Below are 17,732 nucleotides of genomic sequence, written 5' to 3'. Positions count from 1 at the left end.
TGCTCAGCCAACCATGTGACTTGACAGGAGGCCCTATCCCTGTGGGGGGCATTGACGGGAAGAAAAAGTACTGTTTTCTCATGACATCATCAACTTATTTGACCCATATTGGGTCTCTAAATGACTCTGATTTTCCTCATTCCAAGCTCACAAGACACTCTTAACCCGGAGGTTAATTGAGATGCATTAGATGTCATGTTTTATTGCCACATGACCACAGTGCAAATTGCCCTCAGCAAAGCACACATTAACATTTTTCAATGAGAAAATAATTGTATCACTCTTTGTGTCACACTTTGTGTCATGCTGTGAATGGTTGAGACTATGTACAGTTAAACATGTGCACATTTCATTTTACTAATCTAGCTGACAGTTTTAGAAATACTTCATTATAATAGTCAACGTTTTGGATATCCCGAACACATGACATGTTGTCTTTAACCTAATTCAAATCTGGTAGATAGTTTAGAGACTTTCTTGCCAAGAATGGCCCAGTGGGACACTTGGGGACGTATGAATGCTCTTATTTGTGTATAGTAGAATGGGGCTGGATGCAGAGTTGATCCATATGGGCCCTGCCTTTTACGCTAATAGCCTTAGAGGTTAAAAGTCTATTACCTTGATTCAGAATCAACAGCCATACTAGATTTACCAAGGTTTAAAATGCAAAGGGTGACGGAGGACAGTTATAGTGTAGGCATGTCAAATTTGATCAGTCACTCTGTTGTGTAAGGGGTTGCAATTCGCAAAATAACAATAAGACTGCAATTGTTACTATCAACAGAGGAAACCAAGTTGTCCTGATGTGGGACACACTGTCAAATATGAAATTAAAAACAGACTACAGAGGGTAGTCAAGCAACTCATCCGTCATCCTCATTTGGTCGTCTTTCAAAGCTGACCAAATGGTCATCATTTTAACAGTACTAGATAAACCTGCCATCATACAGACGCAAATATTGTTATATTATACAGGTACAAATACAAATATATTGTACCAATCTGGCCAGCTTCAATTTTCAGCTTTCAGTGATTACTATAGCCAGCTAAGAATTTTGTCTGTCAAATCGGGTTGGCTGTTCAATATGAATATTCAACCATTTGTTCCTCTTTTTTTTTTCTGAAGTATTCAGCATCAAGCAACGCTTTAATGAACTGCCATATTTTTGAATGCGGTTTCGGCAAGACGTTCAGGGTGACAAAGACGATTATGTGAAAAAATAAACAAACTAGTTAGCCCTCCGAGCTAATGAATGTTAACTACTGTAGGGTAAGAAAACAAAAACACGGAGGCTCCGTAATTTGAACTAGCATGAACCAAGACGACCAACACGTTTATATTAACTCCCATACTGACCAAGGCAGCGCAATTGCTACAGCTTCACTTCAACCGTTTTTTACCTTTCACAATAATGGTCCAACTTAAATTCCCTCAGAGCATTTTGCTAGTAGGCAAACCCATAAAATAGTTTACACTATACTAACAACATTTTTTTGCCTACACTAGATATTATACAGAAGCCAGAAAGTTGATGATAGCTGTAAATTCACCCCTTCTAATGGGAAGACAGAAGATAACGTTATCTCAGGGCCTGACAAGGCCTCTCTTCTCCGGGCAGCTGCCTCAGTCTCACTTAGACTCATATATGTTTTTTAAAAAGTACTCTCACCAGATATCTGAATTGGTCAGGCTATAATAGTGAAGAATGTGTGTGTGTGTGTGTGTGTGTGTGTGTGTTTGTGTGTAATGTAATATATTTGTTTGTGAAATAAAGTTTCCCCACAGCATTTTCGTAAAAATAAGTAATCTGTACTGGCCCTCGTCCAAGTCTCAACTATACTCAGAGTTAGCACCCTCCATTTACAAATGCAAAGCTGACATTACTGTTTCCTTATCTCTTCCATGCAGTGATTTGACTTTACAGGGCTGCTTCTTGGCATTTCTGACATTGCACGCCAGGGAATACTGTGGTGAAATACTGTGACGCCTTAGCCTGCTGAAAAATATGCCCTACAAAAATGAGGCTGTGAAAACATGATATTTAAAACATTTGATGGCACATGTGTACGCTAAGCTTGACTTCAACCTTTAAATCCACAATGTGATGATAAGACTTAACTTTGGGTGGATGGTGTTTTGGTAATAAAGTTGTCAATCAAACCTTGTGAAAGCCCAGTGGAGACTGAATTAAAGACAGACTGCTGAGGCTTGACTTTTTTTCTTTCTCCTCCTCCCCCTTTCCCTCTCTTCTTGTCTCCCACAGATCGAGAGGACCAATCCATTCTTTGCACGTGAGTACACAGGCTCAGTTCACCACTGTATTCATTTTATCTTATATTTTCAGTTTCATATTGAAACTGTTGTTATTTCAGCTTATTAAAGTTATTGTTGATAAAACAATTGTTAGGTACCCCAGGGCCCATACTTGCCTTTGTGTCTTATATTTCTCCGATAAACTGAGCCCTTTGTCCTAAGTTAATAGCATAAGGTTCATGGTTGATTCATTACCCTCACGCATGTCTCTTCTCCCCCTTTATATTCACGGAAATAACATCACATGGTGCAGTATGTTTCCCTGTGGCATTTTTTGGTATGAATTAAATAATGTGAAAATAATGCATTTGATGGTAATTACACAGTTGAAGAGCAGTAAGTGAACCAGCTGCCCCGGGGTCTTCACAGTCACTTTAAATTGTGTTACTCAGTGACACTGACCAGGCTGTCACTACTTGAGAGAAACTTGGGACATGTGGGTCTAAGAAATGCCTGACATTTCTGATACACAGCCCCATGGTGTCTTTTCAGTGACAAGTGTCAGCAGATGACATGAATGTCACCAAAGAAAATACCAGAGAGGGTATTAAGACATAAACCATGCAACAGCTCTTTTACTCATGCAAGGTGAATAGTGAGGTGTTCATGTTATATGTCCCTTCTATATACACACAGGTGGTCGAAATAACTTTAATTACACACCTTCCAAAATACTTCACAGTAATAAAACAGTATAACCTCACCACACACAAAGCAGTTTCTAAAGACAGTTAGAAATATAGTGATAGGTATTATTGAATTGAATTGTGTTGCTGTGTTAAACAAAAAGATGGATAGACTCATACTTGCACACACTTACTGTATACACAGACATTATAATATAGATTATGCACATCATCAAGGGCTTTGGCACTGAAATACACAAACTGATTGCTAACAGTATGACACTCTAAAACACTAAATCATGATTAAGTCAGCACTACCTGTTAATATGGCATGAGTTGAGGAATCTAACACCCAGCAGTCCAAGGGCAATAACAAACATTGACATGATTACCTTTCCTTCACAGTTGCCAAAAAGACTGACAGTTGCTCACCACTCTCCCGGTCTTTACTCTGTCACATCCCACTCTGAAAGCAAAACAATATTTTGTGCATACTTGGTATATGCAAATTTGCACTTACTGTAAAACCGCAAGTATGCTCTAAATCTAAATGGCTCCCTCAACGTTTGTGCCTGGCTTGGAGATTTCTTCCCTGTTTTTCTATGCCATGGTCACTGTGTGACAGAGCCGGGGATAAGCAAGCTTCACATCAACAAGCCAGCAACCACAGGCCTAAACTTGACTGACACTGAAAAATATTGCATGGAAGGACACACAAGATCAGAAACACACCAGAATTTAGTTTAAGTCTGAAGATTATATTTGTGCATTTCTTGGTCGTGGAAAAGAGGAAAGGGATTATGTTCTGTCCTCGCCCACAAGTTAAAGGAGGACAGTGCGTCTAAACTTTATTGATTTATTGATAGTTAAAGGGTTCATTCTAAACAGTTTAGTGTTTCATACATACTATTCTGAGGATGTCTGTTTTGGTGTGCATTGTCATCTTTTTTCCTACAGAGGTGAGTCAGGAGCCGGCAAGACGGAAAACACAAAAAAGGTCATTCAGTACCTGGCACACGTTGCCTCCTCCCACAAAGGAAGAAAAGACCACAACATTCCTGTGAGTATTCTCTTTCCTCATCCCTCTCAAGTTAGCAATGCCTGCTCAAAGCCTAAATCCGAACTGAATGAGTCCATAAAAGTGTTTTAAAATACTGTTGTTACCACTACTACCACTATGCCCCATCATGTCTTTGTATGCCCCCGTAACCCCTTAAGACCAGGTTATTATTTTGATCTTATGTAACACTGTATTAGAAATAACCAATGAGCAGTTTGGCCAAAGTGGGATTGTTGTGGTATACATACAGATACCAATACGTGTAGTTGGCAGCATGGCTCTGTGCACTGAATGTTTGTACACTACCTACAATTTGCATTTGTTTATCTGTGACAAACAGCAGGAATCACCCAAACCAGCGAAACTACAGGCAAGTATTTCTACTTTCATATACACCATGTTCATGTGAGTGCTACACTAACATTTTCATCTCAAACTTACTTTGTCTAAAATAGGCTCATAGAATAACTGTTTGACATGAGCTCATCAAATGGTGTAAATAAGTTTAAAGCCAGTTGACACTTGGTGTGCTGTATTTAGTTAACATGTCTGAAAACAGCATATTTATCTCTAACTTTGTCTCTCTCTGTCAGGCACAACATGCTGTTGTAAGTACATTTAAAAACTTTTATACTATTCAGACTCCCTTTTAATTTGTGTTTTTGTGAATTACTTACTTTGTTCAGATATGCCACACTGTAAAGTTGCTTGCCATTACCGTGATTCACACTCAGGGTAAACATAGTCACATGCATGTTGTTTTTATTTGTTGTGGTAGCCACACGTTGAGCCTCGGCTGTCATCCTGTGCTGTATGAAACTGAGCAACTTCTGCTGCAAAAATAGTTACAATTGTATTTGTACTTCTACTATAGCAAGTTATATATCTTATCTGTGTTTTAGACGGTCGTAAGTTTAGATTAGTACTAGCCTGCACATAGTCCAACCTGTGACTGAATTACATCATACCTGAGATGCACAGTACAAACCATTACCTGTTAACCTAGAACACCAGCAGTAATCTGGGTTTTGAGGACCAGGATTACAGACCACTGAGGTATAATAGAAACAGCTGTTGTTAATTCCATCCGTAGACGGCTGCAGGTTCTATTTAGAATACGACACTAAAGCATCATTAAAATGTTTATCCTGAATTTAAGAATAATTTGTATCCGTGACATTAATGCAATTTATTATTTTCAATAATAACAATTGAATCTCCCCATTCCTACAGAGTGGACCCCTGTTTTATGTGAGTAGTATGTAGTTTCTCACCTATCTCACCTCACTTACAATATAAAAGGGGTGCTTTACCGGCTCAGTTGCCACCTCCTCTTTACCTTTAAATTTAACCAACTATTTTATGTTACCTGATGCTGGCCTGTAGATTTTTTTCATCCACCTTAATCCACGTGCTGTGGTTTCGCTTTAACTTTTTGCATTGCATGATCTGTACTTCCTGTCCTCACTGAGTAAATAACACGTACAGTACTTGTATAGTGTGAGGACAGCTCTTCCCATTGAAATCAGTCATTGCTCTAACTTTCATTTTATTAACTAATGGGCTACCATGATGCTGATTATTTGCCTGCATAATGAATCATTCTATTGTTTTAAATGTTCCACTCTGTCTCACTAACAAAAAACTTGTTAAACCAACGCAGAACCTCTTTCTACCTTTCTTACATCACGGTCGATTCAGCCTTAAAGCTCTATCAGCCCAGATGAGTTCTCTATGTTGGCTTGTTCCTGTCCACATTTAAATACTTTTTGGTATTTCCAAAGGACTGTTCTCCTTTTTCTTGCTGATGAAAAGAGCAACTTGTTTATCTGGCTTTGTGACCTCTGGAGCAGATGTTGAGCATGGAGTACTCATCCAGGCCTCATAAGATTTATTGGAACAGTTTTGAATGATCCTCTTTGACTCCACTCAATCTGTCCTAAAGTACTGCTTCATGGCCTGCCAAACAACCTCCATTTTGATGAGAGACACACATGCAGCTATGACCTGTAAATGTTTTCTATAAAGGCAGAAAGAATTACTTTGAAGGAGATGATAAGGATTTTTAAAATTTTTAGCTAGAAAGTTACTGGGTGAATGTGTAGTGGCTGATAATGTGTCTCTCAGTAGTTTTAAGGCATCTCAGGTTGCTTCAATTTTTATCCCTGCTACAAAGCAATTGGCCAGCTCATCTTTGCAACCGGAATGTGGGTCAACTTATAAATGCTGCTAAATTGGACCCCTACTGGTGTTTGTAATCTGCTCTTTGTTTTTATGTGCGTACAGCAGACCACACAGATGGGTAGAGGATGCCAGTGAACAATTTCAGCTACCATGATGCACCACAGGCCGTTGTTTATATAGAAACAAAGGCTTTTGCTTTGAATTCTCTGCCCTCTGTGGGCTCTGCCACCGCTCCAATAGCTGGAAAAAGACGAGGTTTATCCAGTTCAGCTCGGCTTCATTCTAGCTGCTCAAAAACTCAATTAAAAGCAGCCCATCATGCTCTATTGCCAAAGATCACATTACATGTCTCACATCCTGAGTGCAATGCTGATTCCTCATCCCAAAGAGTGCCCTTTTGTGGAAAATGGCCTCCTGAAACCCTCAGGGTGTGCAGCTATTTTTGACGTAATGGGAAAATATTCCACTCAGGCACAAGAAGAGCAGTTACATTAATGAAGAATCTTTTCTCTCAGCCTATTTGGATTCTCTGGTCATGACAAAGCCCACAATGTGGCTTAGATGAAAACAGTGGGCCACCTGTCCAAAAAAGGTCTCTTATTTTTTTTATTTTTTTTATCATTTATTAAAAAAAAGTGTTTGTTTTGTGTGTTGTGGACACATTTGTCCTGACATGATAGAGTAGTTGACTGGCTTTTCTCAAAACAAAAGGCCAATTTTTTCCCAAGATAAATTCCTAAAATCACTATCAACTTTAAAAGATAAACTCCTGCAAATTGAATTAACCAGGTTATGAAAGATTTTATGATTACAGGATTAGTTTATCTTTTATGTGCTTTACAAAAGTCCTACAGCCACAAGTAATAGTTTCAGCATTTAGGTTTCTTAAATGTTTTTTGCTTGTTAAATGACTTACACAATAAAGCTTTTTTCAGAATAGTTGACAATATTTTATCAAACAACAAATTGTTTCATTCCAGACCAGTTCAGAAGTTTTAACTGATCTACAAACAAGGATTTCATTAACATTTGAAATTATTTTGATGATTAAGAAGTGATATGATGATCTTGCGACCAAGCTTATACTAACTGGAGTAAGGTGTCTTCTTTTTCTTTTGAATCTTCTATCACATAAAGATTTTACCTTCTTATGCTGGTTTTCAAATGGTGTGGTTAAATTGTTTCTTTTTGGTCTTTCTTTGGATGAACATTTTTTTGTAAGAAGCTCTGAGCTGCGATCCACTGCGTCATTTAGTGTCATTTAGCTCATTTAATTGTGAACAATTGCAAAACATTTAAAAACATAAGAACCGTTGTACAAAGGTAAACTTTGTACGATAAAGGTTTTGTAGGAATATGACTGTCACACTTGCTGTCATCCTCTTCTGTCTGGTTTTGTTTGCTTAGTTGACTAACACGGGGATAATGTATGTGAGGTCTGTCTGTATACAACACTTCTGTAAAAATGTCTTCTTGGTCTTTTTCTGCATGTTTATGTTCGGGTTAAGTTTGCTGTGATTAAAAGTTAATTTCTCATCATCCCTCCATTTGTTTTCAGGGTGAATTGGAACGTCAGCTGTTACAAGCCAACCCCATCCTTGAATCTTTTGGGAATGCTAAGACAGTCAAAAATGACAACTCATCACGTTTTGTAAGTACAGGACAGTGATATTCATGTAGACGGGCTACATTTTTAATGAGCATCTTACAAAGTCTACTACATCCTCCACCCATCACAGCAACAGCTGGGCTGATCCTAATTCGGCACCTGACTCAGATTTAGATGATATGTTTGTATTGTTTGTATTGTCTACTCTAGAAAGTTATTTTTGATTGAGAATAAGCAGAAGTAAAACTGATTGAAAGTATTTGAATTATCCTACTTTTCCTGTAAGCAGTTACACAGGTCATATAGTCAGACACAGGCACCTGCTAGTCATTAATGAGGCCTTTTGATATACTGCGTCCTTTCAGACTCGAGGCAACTCTTCTTAATAGCAATTTACAACAGGACTTGGCTTAAGCATCACTGTGGTGAATTAATCTGTCAAATTTAAGGGTCATTATTATCTAATTACTAATTTACTTTGTTGCCTCTAAAAAAAGGACCCTTTTTCAGAAACAGACCTGTAATGTTCTGTACGGCTCAGGTCCTGTATCCAAAAATACTTAAAGTAAAATTTACTGGTGCTAATGTGAGTCCAGTATGTCAAAATAAAGTTATTTTGTAAACATAACGAACATCATTTTTAATTTTTATTTTTTTTAAACATGTATTTGGAATATGTAACAGATGGTATAATGTATTTATTATAATTTATTCTGTAGATGATTTGTATTAAGTGTTCATATTTATGGAGGATTCATCCTGACTCTTATTATGGTTCTATAAACATGTGTTATAGCGGAGTTATTATGTTAGTGATTGATTTCTTTATATCTTGTCTTGTGCACTTCCTGAGCATTTATCTTATGTTCATCTCTGCAGGGGAAATTCATCCGGATCAACTTTGATGTCATAGGATACATTGTTGGAGCCAATATTGAAACCTGTATCCTGTTTTGAAACAATTGACCAGAACAGAGTAGCATTCTGCATTTTATCACTAACTGTAGATAAGATAGTTACAAATTAATCATTTTTTTAATCATGGAAGGCTTTAGAATTAGTTGGCAATTGAAACAACTTATTCTTTTTAAAATAAAAATTATCTTTAAACCAATCTGTCCTTATACACAATTAAGTGTCTCACGTACACAAGAACTGAAGTTTTAAGTTTTAATTCTATCTCAAAATGACACACCAAAAAAAATTTTCTTTAACCATTCTGTGTCAGATTTACTGGAGAAATCCAGAGCTATTCGTCAAGCCAAAGATGAGCGCACCTTTCACATTTTCTACCAGCTGCTGGCTGGAGCTGGAGAGCACCTCAAATGTAAGTAGACTAAGATTTTATACTATCAGTCTATCCTGAGACTTTGGGGATTCCTCAGACAAAGCTCTGGAAAAAGCACCCCCTTAACTTGACTTCAGACTACACCAAATAAAAAAATGTTGGTTACACTTTACTTGAAAATATCGACATAAGAGTGACATGACACTGTCATGAACGTGTCATAAAACATTATAAACAAGTCATAAACGTTTATGACATAATGCTCCTTCGCGTCATTCGGTTTTGTCATGACAAGTTATGGTTAGGGTTCATGTGTCATGACAGTGTATGTGTTCATCACATTGTCATGTCTTTCTTATGTAGAAAACATGAAGTGTTACCAAAATATCTGTCCAAAGGCTTTGAGTTTTTTGCCCAGAAAAACAAATTCCCCCAAACTACTGTATCTCTGAGCTATCTCTTTCACCAAATCCCTCACATTTAGGCTATATTTTTTCACTTTCATTAACTGAGCCTCCTCTGAAACTGTTTGGAGCCCCCCAGGCGAGGCTCACCATCCACTTTGAAAACCTCTGCTCTAGACCATAGCTGATTTTGGCAGGTTAACTAGGTAAAAAAGTTTTGTTAGTAAAAAGTATAAGCTATAACATTACATATTTTATTTTAATTTTTTATTCTTATTAGAAGGTTGCAACAATTCCACTAAAACCCGGTCCGCAAAAAAACACCATATTTCTCTCCACAGCGGACCTGCTTTTGGAAGGATTCAACAGCTACCGTTTCCTGTCTAATGGTAACATCCCAATCCCAGGTCAGCAGGACAAAGACAACTTCCAGGAGACCATGGATGCCATGCACATCATGAGCTTTGGCCATGAGGAGATTCTGGGTATGTTAACCAAAACAGCAAAATGAAACCTAAATAAACACATTACGTTTATCAAGGAGGTTGCTTTCACTTGTTCAATTTTAGATTACTTTAGAAGGATATTACTCTGATTTTATGGTTTAATAAATTAAACTCACAGTGAAACAACATTACATTCTATAATGTGACATCTCTCAGAGTTAACAGCAGTGTGTCTTTTCAAAAGGGATTTGGTCAAAATAGGGCATGACTTAGTAAAACAGAACATACTAGTAGAAGCTGTAGAGGACTGCTGGCCTCCACACAAGAGACATGGGAGAAAATAATATATTAGACCCCAGCCATCCTCTTTTGGAAATGTAAATGCAATACAACCCACAATTTAACAGTCAAGAATGGTTTTATAGGATTAGCTAGTGGCGCCAAATCGCATCAAACGTGATTTGAACGTATGCATGAATTTGTCCACTTTTGAGTGCAGCATGAATCTTCAGAATGTCTTAATATTTTACAGGAAGATAAAAGAGAGGGATTTTTATATTAAAATGTTCTAATTATTGTTGCACATTTTTTATTATTTGACACAGGATTTGAACTTGGAAAAAGTATTTTGTATTTCTCTAGGTGTTAAATATTTGTTAGAAAGTACTAATATTTTCTTTTTATTGATAATCTCCAATGACATTAAGTTTATCATGGTCCCCTCTCAATGCACATGCATGTTATGCCAAAGTGATGTCTTAATATTGGTTTTTTTCTCTCTCTTTATATCCGTAGCCATGTTGAAGGTGGTGTCCTCAGTTCTTCAGTTTGGTAACATTAACTTTAAGAAGGAGAGGAACTCTGACCAAACTTCTATGCCTGATAATACTGGTAGGTGTTACACACACACTGCAATCTTTTTACATCTGCTTCATAACCTTGTAGCTTGGAACACACAGGTCAAGATATTATTCTCCTCCTTTTCCTCTCCCCATATATACTTCAACTCCTCTCCTTTCCTTCTCTTCTCACTGCATATTTGGCTCACACTGTGTCCTCATCCACAGAACAGAGGAACTGGTGATTTATGGCCCTTCTCTCACTGTGCCTTGTCAGCCTGCCATTAAGCCACATTATTATGAGGATTTATTCCTGAAGGAAATGGAGCACAGTCTTCCAGTTCCTCCACATGTGGCACTGCATATTTGGCAATGAAATGAGGGAGACAGGGAAAGAGAATGAGTCTAATGCCAGTGATGCAGCTCGACCAGATATTCCCAAATGCAACAAGCAGAATCAAGCAATGAAGCAGATGTTTTTTTAGTAGTGAGAGGCTGATTGAGACTGAATTCTGCTTGTTCTAATTTTCCACAATCTCCAGCCATGTAAAATAGGATATTTTCCCTGTTACACTTCATAAGAAAACAACTTTGAATGATTTGGAATAAATCATAATGTAATCAGTAATAGGCAAATAATGTATGCAAATTCCGTTTTCTATGGTTTATTAGAGATCTTTGTAATTATTTATTAAATTATCTAATTGTCAAAATAATTCTCATAAATATAAATCCTCATCTCTAATAAATCGCACTTGAAAAACAAAACAATATTTAATAATAATAATAATAATTTCTCTAATTAATTTATTTCTTGTCTTGACAAGACAAACATACATGTATATACTGTATACTGTTTGAAATATATTGTGGCCTCCTTTTATTATCATTTAAATAAACAATTTTTCCCTATTGCGTTTTTTCATCTTTGTTTCCCAGCTGCTCAGAAGCTGTGTCATCTACTGGGTTTGAATGTAATGGAGTTTACCAGAGCCATCCTGTCCCCAAGAATCAAAGTGGGAAGAGACTACGTCCAGAAAGCACAGACTAAAGAGCAGGTCAGTTAGCTATCACCATGTATATCCTCTTTTGTTGCTAGCTGAGATCTTTAATAACACTAATCTATCGCATAGTAATGCAGTAGGTCTTTTTTAGTGCTAGGTTAATTTCATTGTGGAGTAATAGAGTTGCGTTGTTGGAGGAGTTATATTTCTGGGATCCAGGGTTCCAGTAGTAAAAATCTGTTGTTTTCAGCTTTGATGCGCATAAACTCCCTCATGGATTTGAGGAGTCACTCACCAATCACAGTTAAAAAAAAATCTGTTTAAATGGTTTAAAATCTGTTTTTTATCTTCTTATATTGTCTCACCATTCTTTTCCCTCTCCCCTCTTCTCTCTCTCCTACCAGGCTGACTTTGCTGTCGAGGCCTTGGCCAAAGCGACATATGAGCGTCTGTTCCGCTGGCTGGTCCATCGCATTAACAAAGCTCTGGACAGAACCAAACGGCAGGGTGCCTCCTTCATCGGCATCCTGGACATTGCGGGTTTTGAAATTTTTCAGGTTTGGACTAAAATCTTTTAAAGCTTTAGTGTGCAACTTTTTAAAATGAATGAACGTCCGTTACATTCAAGCCTTTGACAAATAATAATAATAATTACTTCTTCGGAAGAGTCAATCATGTTTAATCCACATGTCCTCCTTGGCTACTAGCAACTTTGTTGAGAAGGAGTGGGGGTACGTGCTCGAGCACGTAAGGCTTGTATCAGTTTTTTGTCATTACTTAGAATTCCTCATGTGGATGACAAAAACTACGTACCATAGTTTTAATCTTTAAGGAAGACAATTTGTCCAGTTGTGGCTAGATGCAATGATCTGGTTTTGTTGCTGTTGTTGTTTTTTAAGCTATCTATATTTGAAGTTTTGAGTCATCTACACACATTTTTAATAAAAGGATTGTTCTTCCTTGTATTTCTCCCCAACTACAGTTGAACTCATTTGAGCAGATGTGTATCAATTACACCAATGAGAAGCTGCAGCAGCTCTTCAACCACACCATGTTCATCCTGGAGCAGGAGGAGTACCAGAGGGAGGGCATCGAGTGGAGTTTCATTGACTTCGGCCTCGACCTGCAGCCCTGCATCGACCTCATTGAGAGGCCGGTCAGTGTGAATGTTTAGATAGCATCAGTGAGACAAATGTTATGTTTAAAACAATATCCTTCTTAAACTCTTATTTTGTACTTATTCTTGAATTATTCATCTATGCTGACAAACGATTAAGCAACTAAATAATAATATTCACCCAACATTTTTTTTTAAACCACATGCTACATGTTTTGCCTAAATTGGAAAGGAAAAGTTACTTATGCCTTTGCTCGCTTACTAACATTTCAATTGAGAAAAAGTTGTTGTTCGGGTATTGTGGTGGCCTAGTATAAAGGTTTAAGATGCTAACCGCAACGATCCTATCTATAGCACATAAAAAATACATGAGTTTGTTGTCTTGCTGGGATAGTATAGTTCACTCCCTCCGAAGTCTTTAGTTCTGTCCTGTGTTAATATTCTTTCAGGCAAACCCTCCAGGAGTGTTCGCTCTTCTGGATGAAGAGTGCTGGTTCCCCAAGGCCACAGATAGGACCTTTGTAGACAAGCTGATCCAGGAGCAGGGCACACACACTAAGTTCCAGAAGCCCCGCCAGCTCAAAGATAAGGCCGACTTCTGCATCATCCACTACGCTGGCAAGGTACGCTCGTTTTTAACTTTGTAAGAATCACACTTAGCAGGTGTCTGTCTCTGCTTAAATACACAGTTGATGTGTGTTTCTTTTCACACCGGAACTCCACTCATGGTGGGTTTTCAAAAACAACAACAACAATAATAATAATAATAATAATAATAATAATAATAATTTCATTTTCCGATACATCTCTTTTCCTCCCTGATGTTTTTTTGCAAATGTTAAACAGCAAATGAAAAGTTGCAGCCAGTCAACAATGATGTAAGGTTCTTCTGTAGTGGGAATACTGAGTCCTGGTCCGATTTATATGACATACTTTATATTGGCCAATATTCTTCTCTTTCTTTTTTTACAGAATTGCAAAACATAAACAAACTTTTTTTGGTATTAATTTTCATAAAATTCCTTAATTCGTTTTGTTTTTTAAAGAATGTGTGACCAGTTGAAAAAGCTTACTGTTTACTGAAGAATTTAATCCGCACTTAATCCAAATCCATAAACCTACCGTAGGTGCGGATGATCAATATTGTCTCTCTATCCATTCATATATAATTACAAAATGTTCTTACTGCAAAATTGTATTTACAGTGCTCATGTGTAAATAATTAATAAATTAAATTTGACCAAAATCTGTCAATGATTAATATCTTAAATAAAATACTCGAGAAAATATATTTTTAAAAGTTTTATGGGACTAACTTAGTTTAAGGTTTTACCAGGTTGTTATTAATTAATTATTAAACGTATTTTACATATTGTCCCTTGATAAATAGGCCGCCCCCGTATATCAGCCAATAATGGCCTATCAAGGATATTATATTAATATTTGCTGTCAGGGCAACATACATCATATGACAATTACAAAAAAATAAGTACAATATGCTAAAGATAAAGATCATTTAGATCCTACTCACAATTCTTTAGAAACAAAAACAAATATAAGGGGTTTTTAATTAAAAAAATATGAGATTTATTCAGAATCGTTTTGTATTGCCTTTAAGCATTAGACAGCCAAGGTTTGTGGTATTAGTTGTTAGTTTTGTCCATATAGCTGAGTTGTTGTTGATTATTATAGGTGGACTATAAGGCAGATGAGTGGCTAATGAAGAACATGGACCCCCTGAATGACAATGTGGCCACACTTCTGCATCAGTCAACTGACAAATTTGTGGGTGAACTTTGGAAAGATGGTAAGCTTCTTATACCTTCTTATCTTTAAACATTTGAAATGGTACTAGATACTAGAAGTTTTAGTAACTCATCATTTTAGCTTCATTATCTATCTACTTGTTTGCTTATTCAGTTAACAAGCACGTCAAAATGTCTCTCACTCAAGCCTAGTCACAACAGCTGTCTGCCTCGTTGACCCAGGCCTATACATTTATGATTTCTAAGAATACATTTAACATCACCCTCCCCTCCCTGTCTTTTTCTCTGTGTTGTAGAGATTCAGACCATTCAAAGGGCTTCATTCTATGATAATGTCACTAGTCTGGATGAGCCTGCAGGTGAATGACTGGGTCGTGCTGTAGCAGAACGTTTTGGCTTGTAAAACCAAGCTTCTCAAGGTGCTTGGTAGGCTAAATGCAAGCACTTTCCAAGCAGGTTAACTTCATGAAAGTGCACTGGTATATTTTAGCCCAGATCTGGCTGTATGTTTCATGCTTGAGCCAGTGCTGTGTCTTTCATAGCTATAATGGCTCCCATTTGCTTCCAGGCTGCATGGCTCCTTTGTCTCAGCCAAAAGCATTAGCATTAGTGCCAAATTCCTTAATAAGTAGAATATGGTCAAGTGCTCCCTCTAGTCAAACTAGTGTGCTTTAAATTGTGTCAATAGCCCTGAAGCAAGCGTTAAGGATCTAGTGCAGCTTTTTGGAGTCTTCATAGCCTTTTTCTCTTTTTGTCTCCCCTCTGTGATGTGATACATCCATGTGAAAATTAAGGATTAGTAGCTTGACTAAAGAGAATTTTATAACATTAATTTCACGGCTTCCTTCTTTCTAGATAGGGTCCCAGTAGCTTTGAATTGGTAGGAGATGTTAGTATTTGTTTTGGCTCTGAGCTCAGAGGTCAGTGTAAAAGTTCAGACAGCAGTCCATACATCATCACCTCATTTTAAACTCCTACAATCTGTGACTCGCCTCATATTTGTAACTTTAATTTAGTCAGTTGAACATCAATCAAAGTATATTTAATGACCCGTGTTATGTCGTTACGTTTTTTTTTAGATTAAGTTTACTGGAATTACTGTCAGATTCTAAAAAGATTTACTACTCAACGGATAATCCTGGTGATATTCTATATTTTTCTAATTGTTAGGAATTACCATAAAAAGACCAAAACCAACAGGGAATTGAACAACAATTGCCTGATTTATCTTCATTTGCACCATAGAGATCCATTGTTGTCCAAAAACAATTATTAAAAACACATTAATGAGATATACAGTTGCACTGACAGACATGTTCCTTCACAGCTATTAACATGGGCACTGTAGTTTATTTTCCATCCCACATACACTGTCCTGCTGCTGTTAATACACTCTATAGCACCAAATTAGTGGCTTAATAGTTCCTAACATTCACACACGTTTAAAAAAAGAAATTATTAACTTTGACATCTCTCCATTTGTGCTTATATCGTTCTTAAGCATGTGTGTGTATTTCCCTTGCGGGGAAATTGATAAAGTATGTTTAAAAAAAAGTAATCGTAAGTAAAGTAGGACTAACCATGACTAGTCAACTGATCTTCATGGGTAAAATTTCAGGAGTGCTCCTTTTAATATAGGTCATGAACAGTTGAATATTTTTTGCATCCAGTATTTGCAACCCCTTAAATGTTAACATTTTAAGAGGAGATGATTTTTACTGGTAATTGGTTAATTTAAGTTTTGTGTCCCAAGCAGTAAAATGTACTCCATTTCTATCTGCAGAAGCAAGTTGTAGTTCTAGTCTTTGAATGCTACTTTGTTAGACGGCGTTGTTTGACTGTGGTGTGTAATGCTTTTTTTCGTTCACCTGCACTGTAGCTACATTACGTCACTGTGTGGCTGCTCCTGTTTTTTCTCTGCTCCCCTTGAAGTCTTCTCGCTCTTACCAGTTCTTCCCATCTCCCCACCAGTTGACCGTATTGTTGGCCTGGACCAGGTGGCAGGGATGAACGAGACAGCCTTTGGCGCCACCTATAAAACGAAAAAGGGCATGTTTCGTACTGTTGGACAGCTCTACAAGGAGTCGCTTACCAAGCTCATGGCCACACTGAGGAACACCAACCCCAACTTTGTCCGATGCATCATTCCCAACCACGAAAAAAGAGTAAATAAAGAATATAATCCAAATGTATTAGAAGCTGCATGTTGAGCAGTGGAAAGAGAACCTATAACTATTTTTATTCTATTATGATTAATTATCCCTGTTGCATGTTATCTATCTACTGTCACTTGATTTTCCCAGTATACTACATACTCATTGCAATGAAATCCAGTAATGCTAACCTGTAGACCAAAAAAAAAGAAGAGGAATTTCAGACTTTCAGAGTTTTTGCCATCATTGTAGGATATAAATCTAGAAGTATACAAATACTTGTTTTCTGTCTTAATGGTGTATTTGTTTCTTCTTTAGGCTGGTAAACTGGAGCCTCACCTGGTTCTGGACCAGCTAAGGTGTAATGGTGTCCTAGAGGGGATTCGCATCTGCAGACAGGGTTTTCCCAACCGCATCGTCTTCCAGGAGTTCAGACAGAGGTGACAAACCCTTTTAGCTCTGTAACTTCTTGTTGCACAGAGGAAAAGTTTATTAAGGCCCAAGCACTGAAGTGCAAGGAACCTATTGTTTTTGTAAGGATTATTAATATTATTATTCCAAACCGACTGGGAATATTCACAAAAACGTGCACACATGTCAAAACTATGAAAAATGACAGATTTTTGTAGTGATTGGGCTTGGGCGATGACAGGAGGCTCCATAACGCCCCCTAACGTGCACCCTGACTTTAAAAAAAGTAATAATTTATCATACTAAATTTTTGACGGAATATGCGTATTAACTGGAACTCTATCAAGCTATTTTTTTGAAAAAATAATTTTACAAAATGGCAAATTTCGTGCAAAATTTCTCATTTTACAAAGACTTGTTTGAGGACTTTAGGATCCACAAAAAATCTCAAAATCTTGCAGCCATGTGCAGATAATGAAACTTTTCATCTAAATACACATTTAGGCTTGAG

General features: G+C 37.2%; 1 protein-coding gene across 4 annotated transcripts in view; it reads left to right on the top strand.

Annotated features, from left to right (window-relative positions):
- Positions 1-17,732, top strand: part of myh10 (myosin, heavy chain 10, non-muscle) — a 64,355-nt gene that overhangs the window by 25,080 nt on the left and 21,543 nt on the right. For 2 of the 4 annotated variants that reach the window (XM_032500767.1, XM_032500769.1), the window contains 17 exons: positions 2,265-2,292; positions 3,898-4,000; positions 4,341-4,370; positions 4,594-4,608; positions 5,234-5,251; positions 7,743-7,835; positions 8,673-8,736; positions 9,022-9,120; positions 9,827-9,970; positions 10,727-10,822; positions 11,710-11,828; positions 12,179-12,331; positions 12,757-12,930; positions 13,341-13,514; positions 14,584-14,698; positions 16,629-16,822; positions 17,129-17,250. In XM_032500767.1, coding sequence (XP_032356658.1) covers positions 2,265-2,292; positions 3,898-4,000; positions 4,341-4,370; positions 4,594-4,608; positions 5,234-5,251; positions 7,743-7,835; positions 8,673-8,736; positions 9,022-9,120; positions 9,827-9,970; positions 10,727-10,822; positions 11,710-11,828; positions 12,179-12,331; positions 12,757-12,930; positions 13,341-13,514; positions 14,584-14,698; positions 16,629-16,822; positions 17,129-17,250 — 1,741 coding nt within the window. Of the gene's footprint in view, positions 1-2,264; positions 2,293-2,614; positions 2,903-3,897; positions 4,001-4,340; positions 4,371-4,593; positions 4,609-5,233; positions 5,252-7,742; positions 7,836-8,672; positions 8,737-9,021; positions 9,121-9,826; positions 9,971-10,726; positions 10,823-11,709; positions 11,829-12,178; positions 12,332-12,756; positions 12,931-13,340; positions 13,515-14,583; positions 14,699-16,628; positions 16,823-17,128; positions 17,251-17,732 lie in introns of those variants that run through there. The other 2 variants (XM_032500785.1, XM_032500777.1) reach the window with 2 other exon arrangements.

This window comes from Etheostoma spectabile, chromosome 2, assembly GCF_008692095.1.
Source record: "Etheostoma spectabile isolate EspeVRDwgs_2016 chromosome 2, UIUC_Espe_1.0, whole genome shotgun sequence".
NCBI lineage: Eukaryota > Metazoa > Chordata > Actinopteri > Perciformes > Percidae > Etheostoma > Etheostoma spectabile.
The sequence above is the reverse complement of the archived record's forward strand: the minus strand, read 5'-3'. Positions and strand labels throughout refer to the sequence as shown.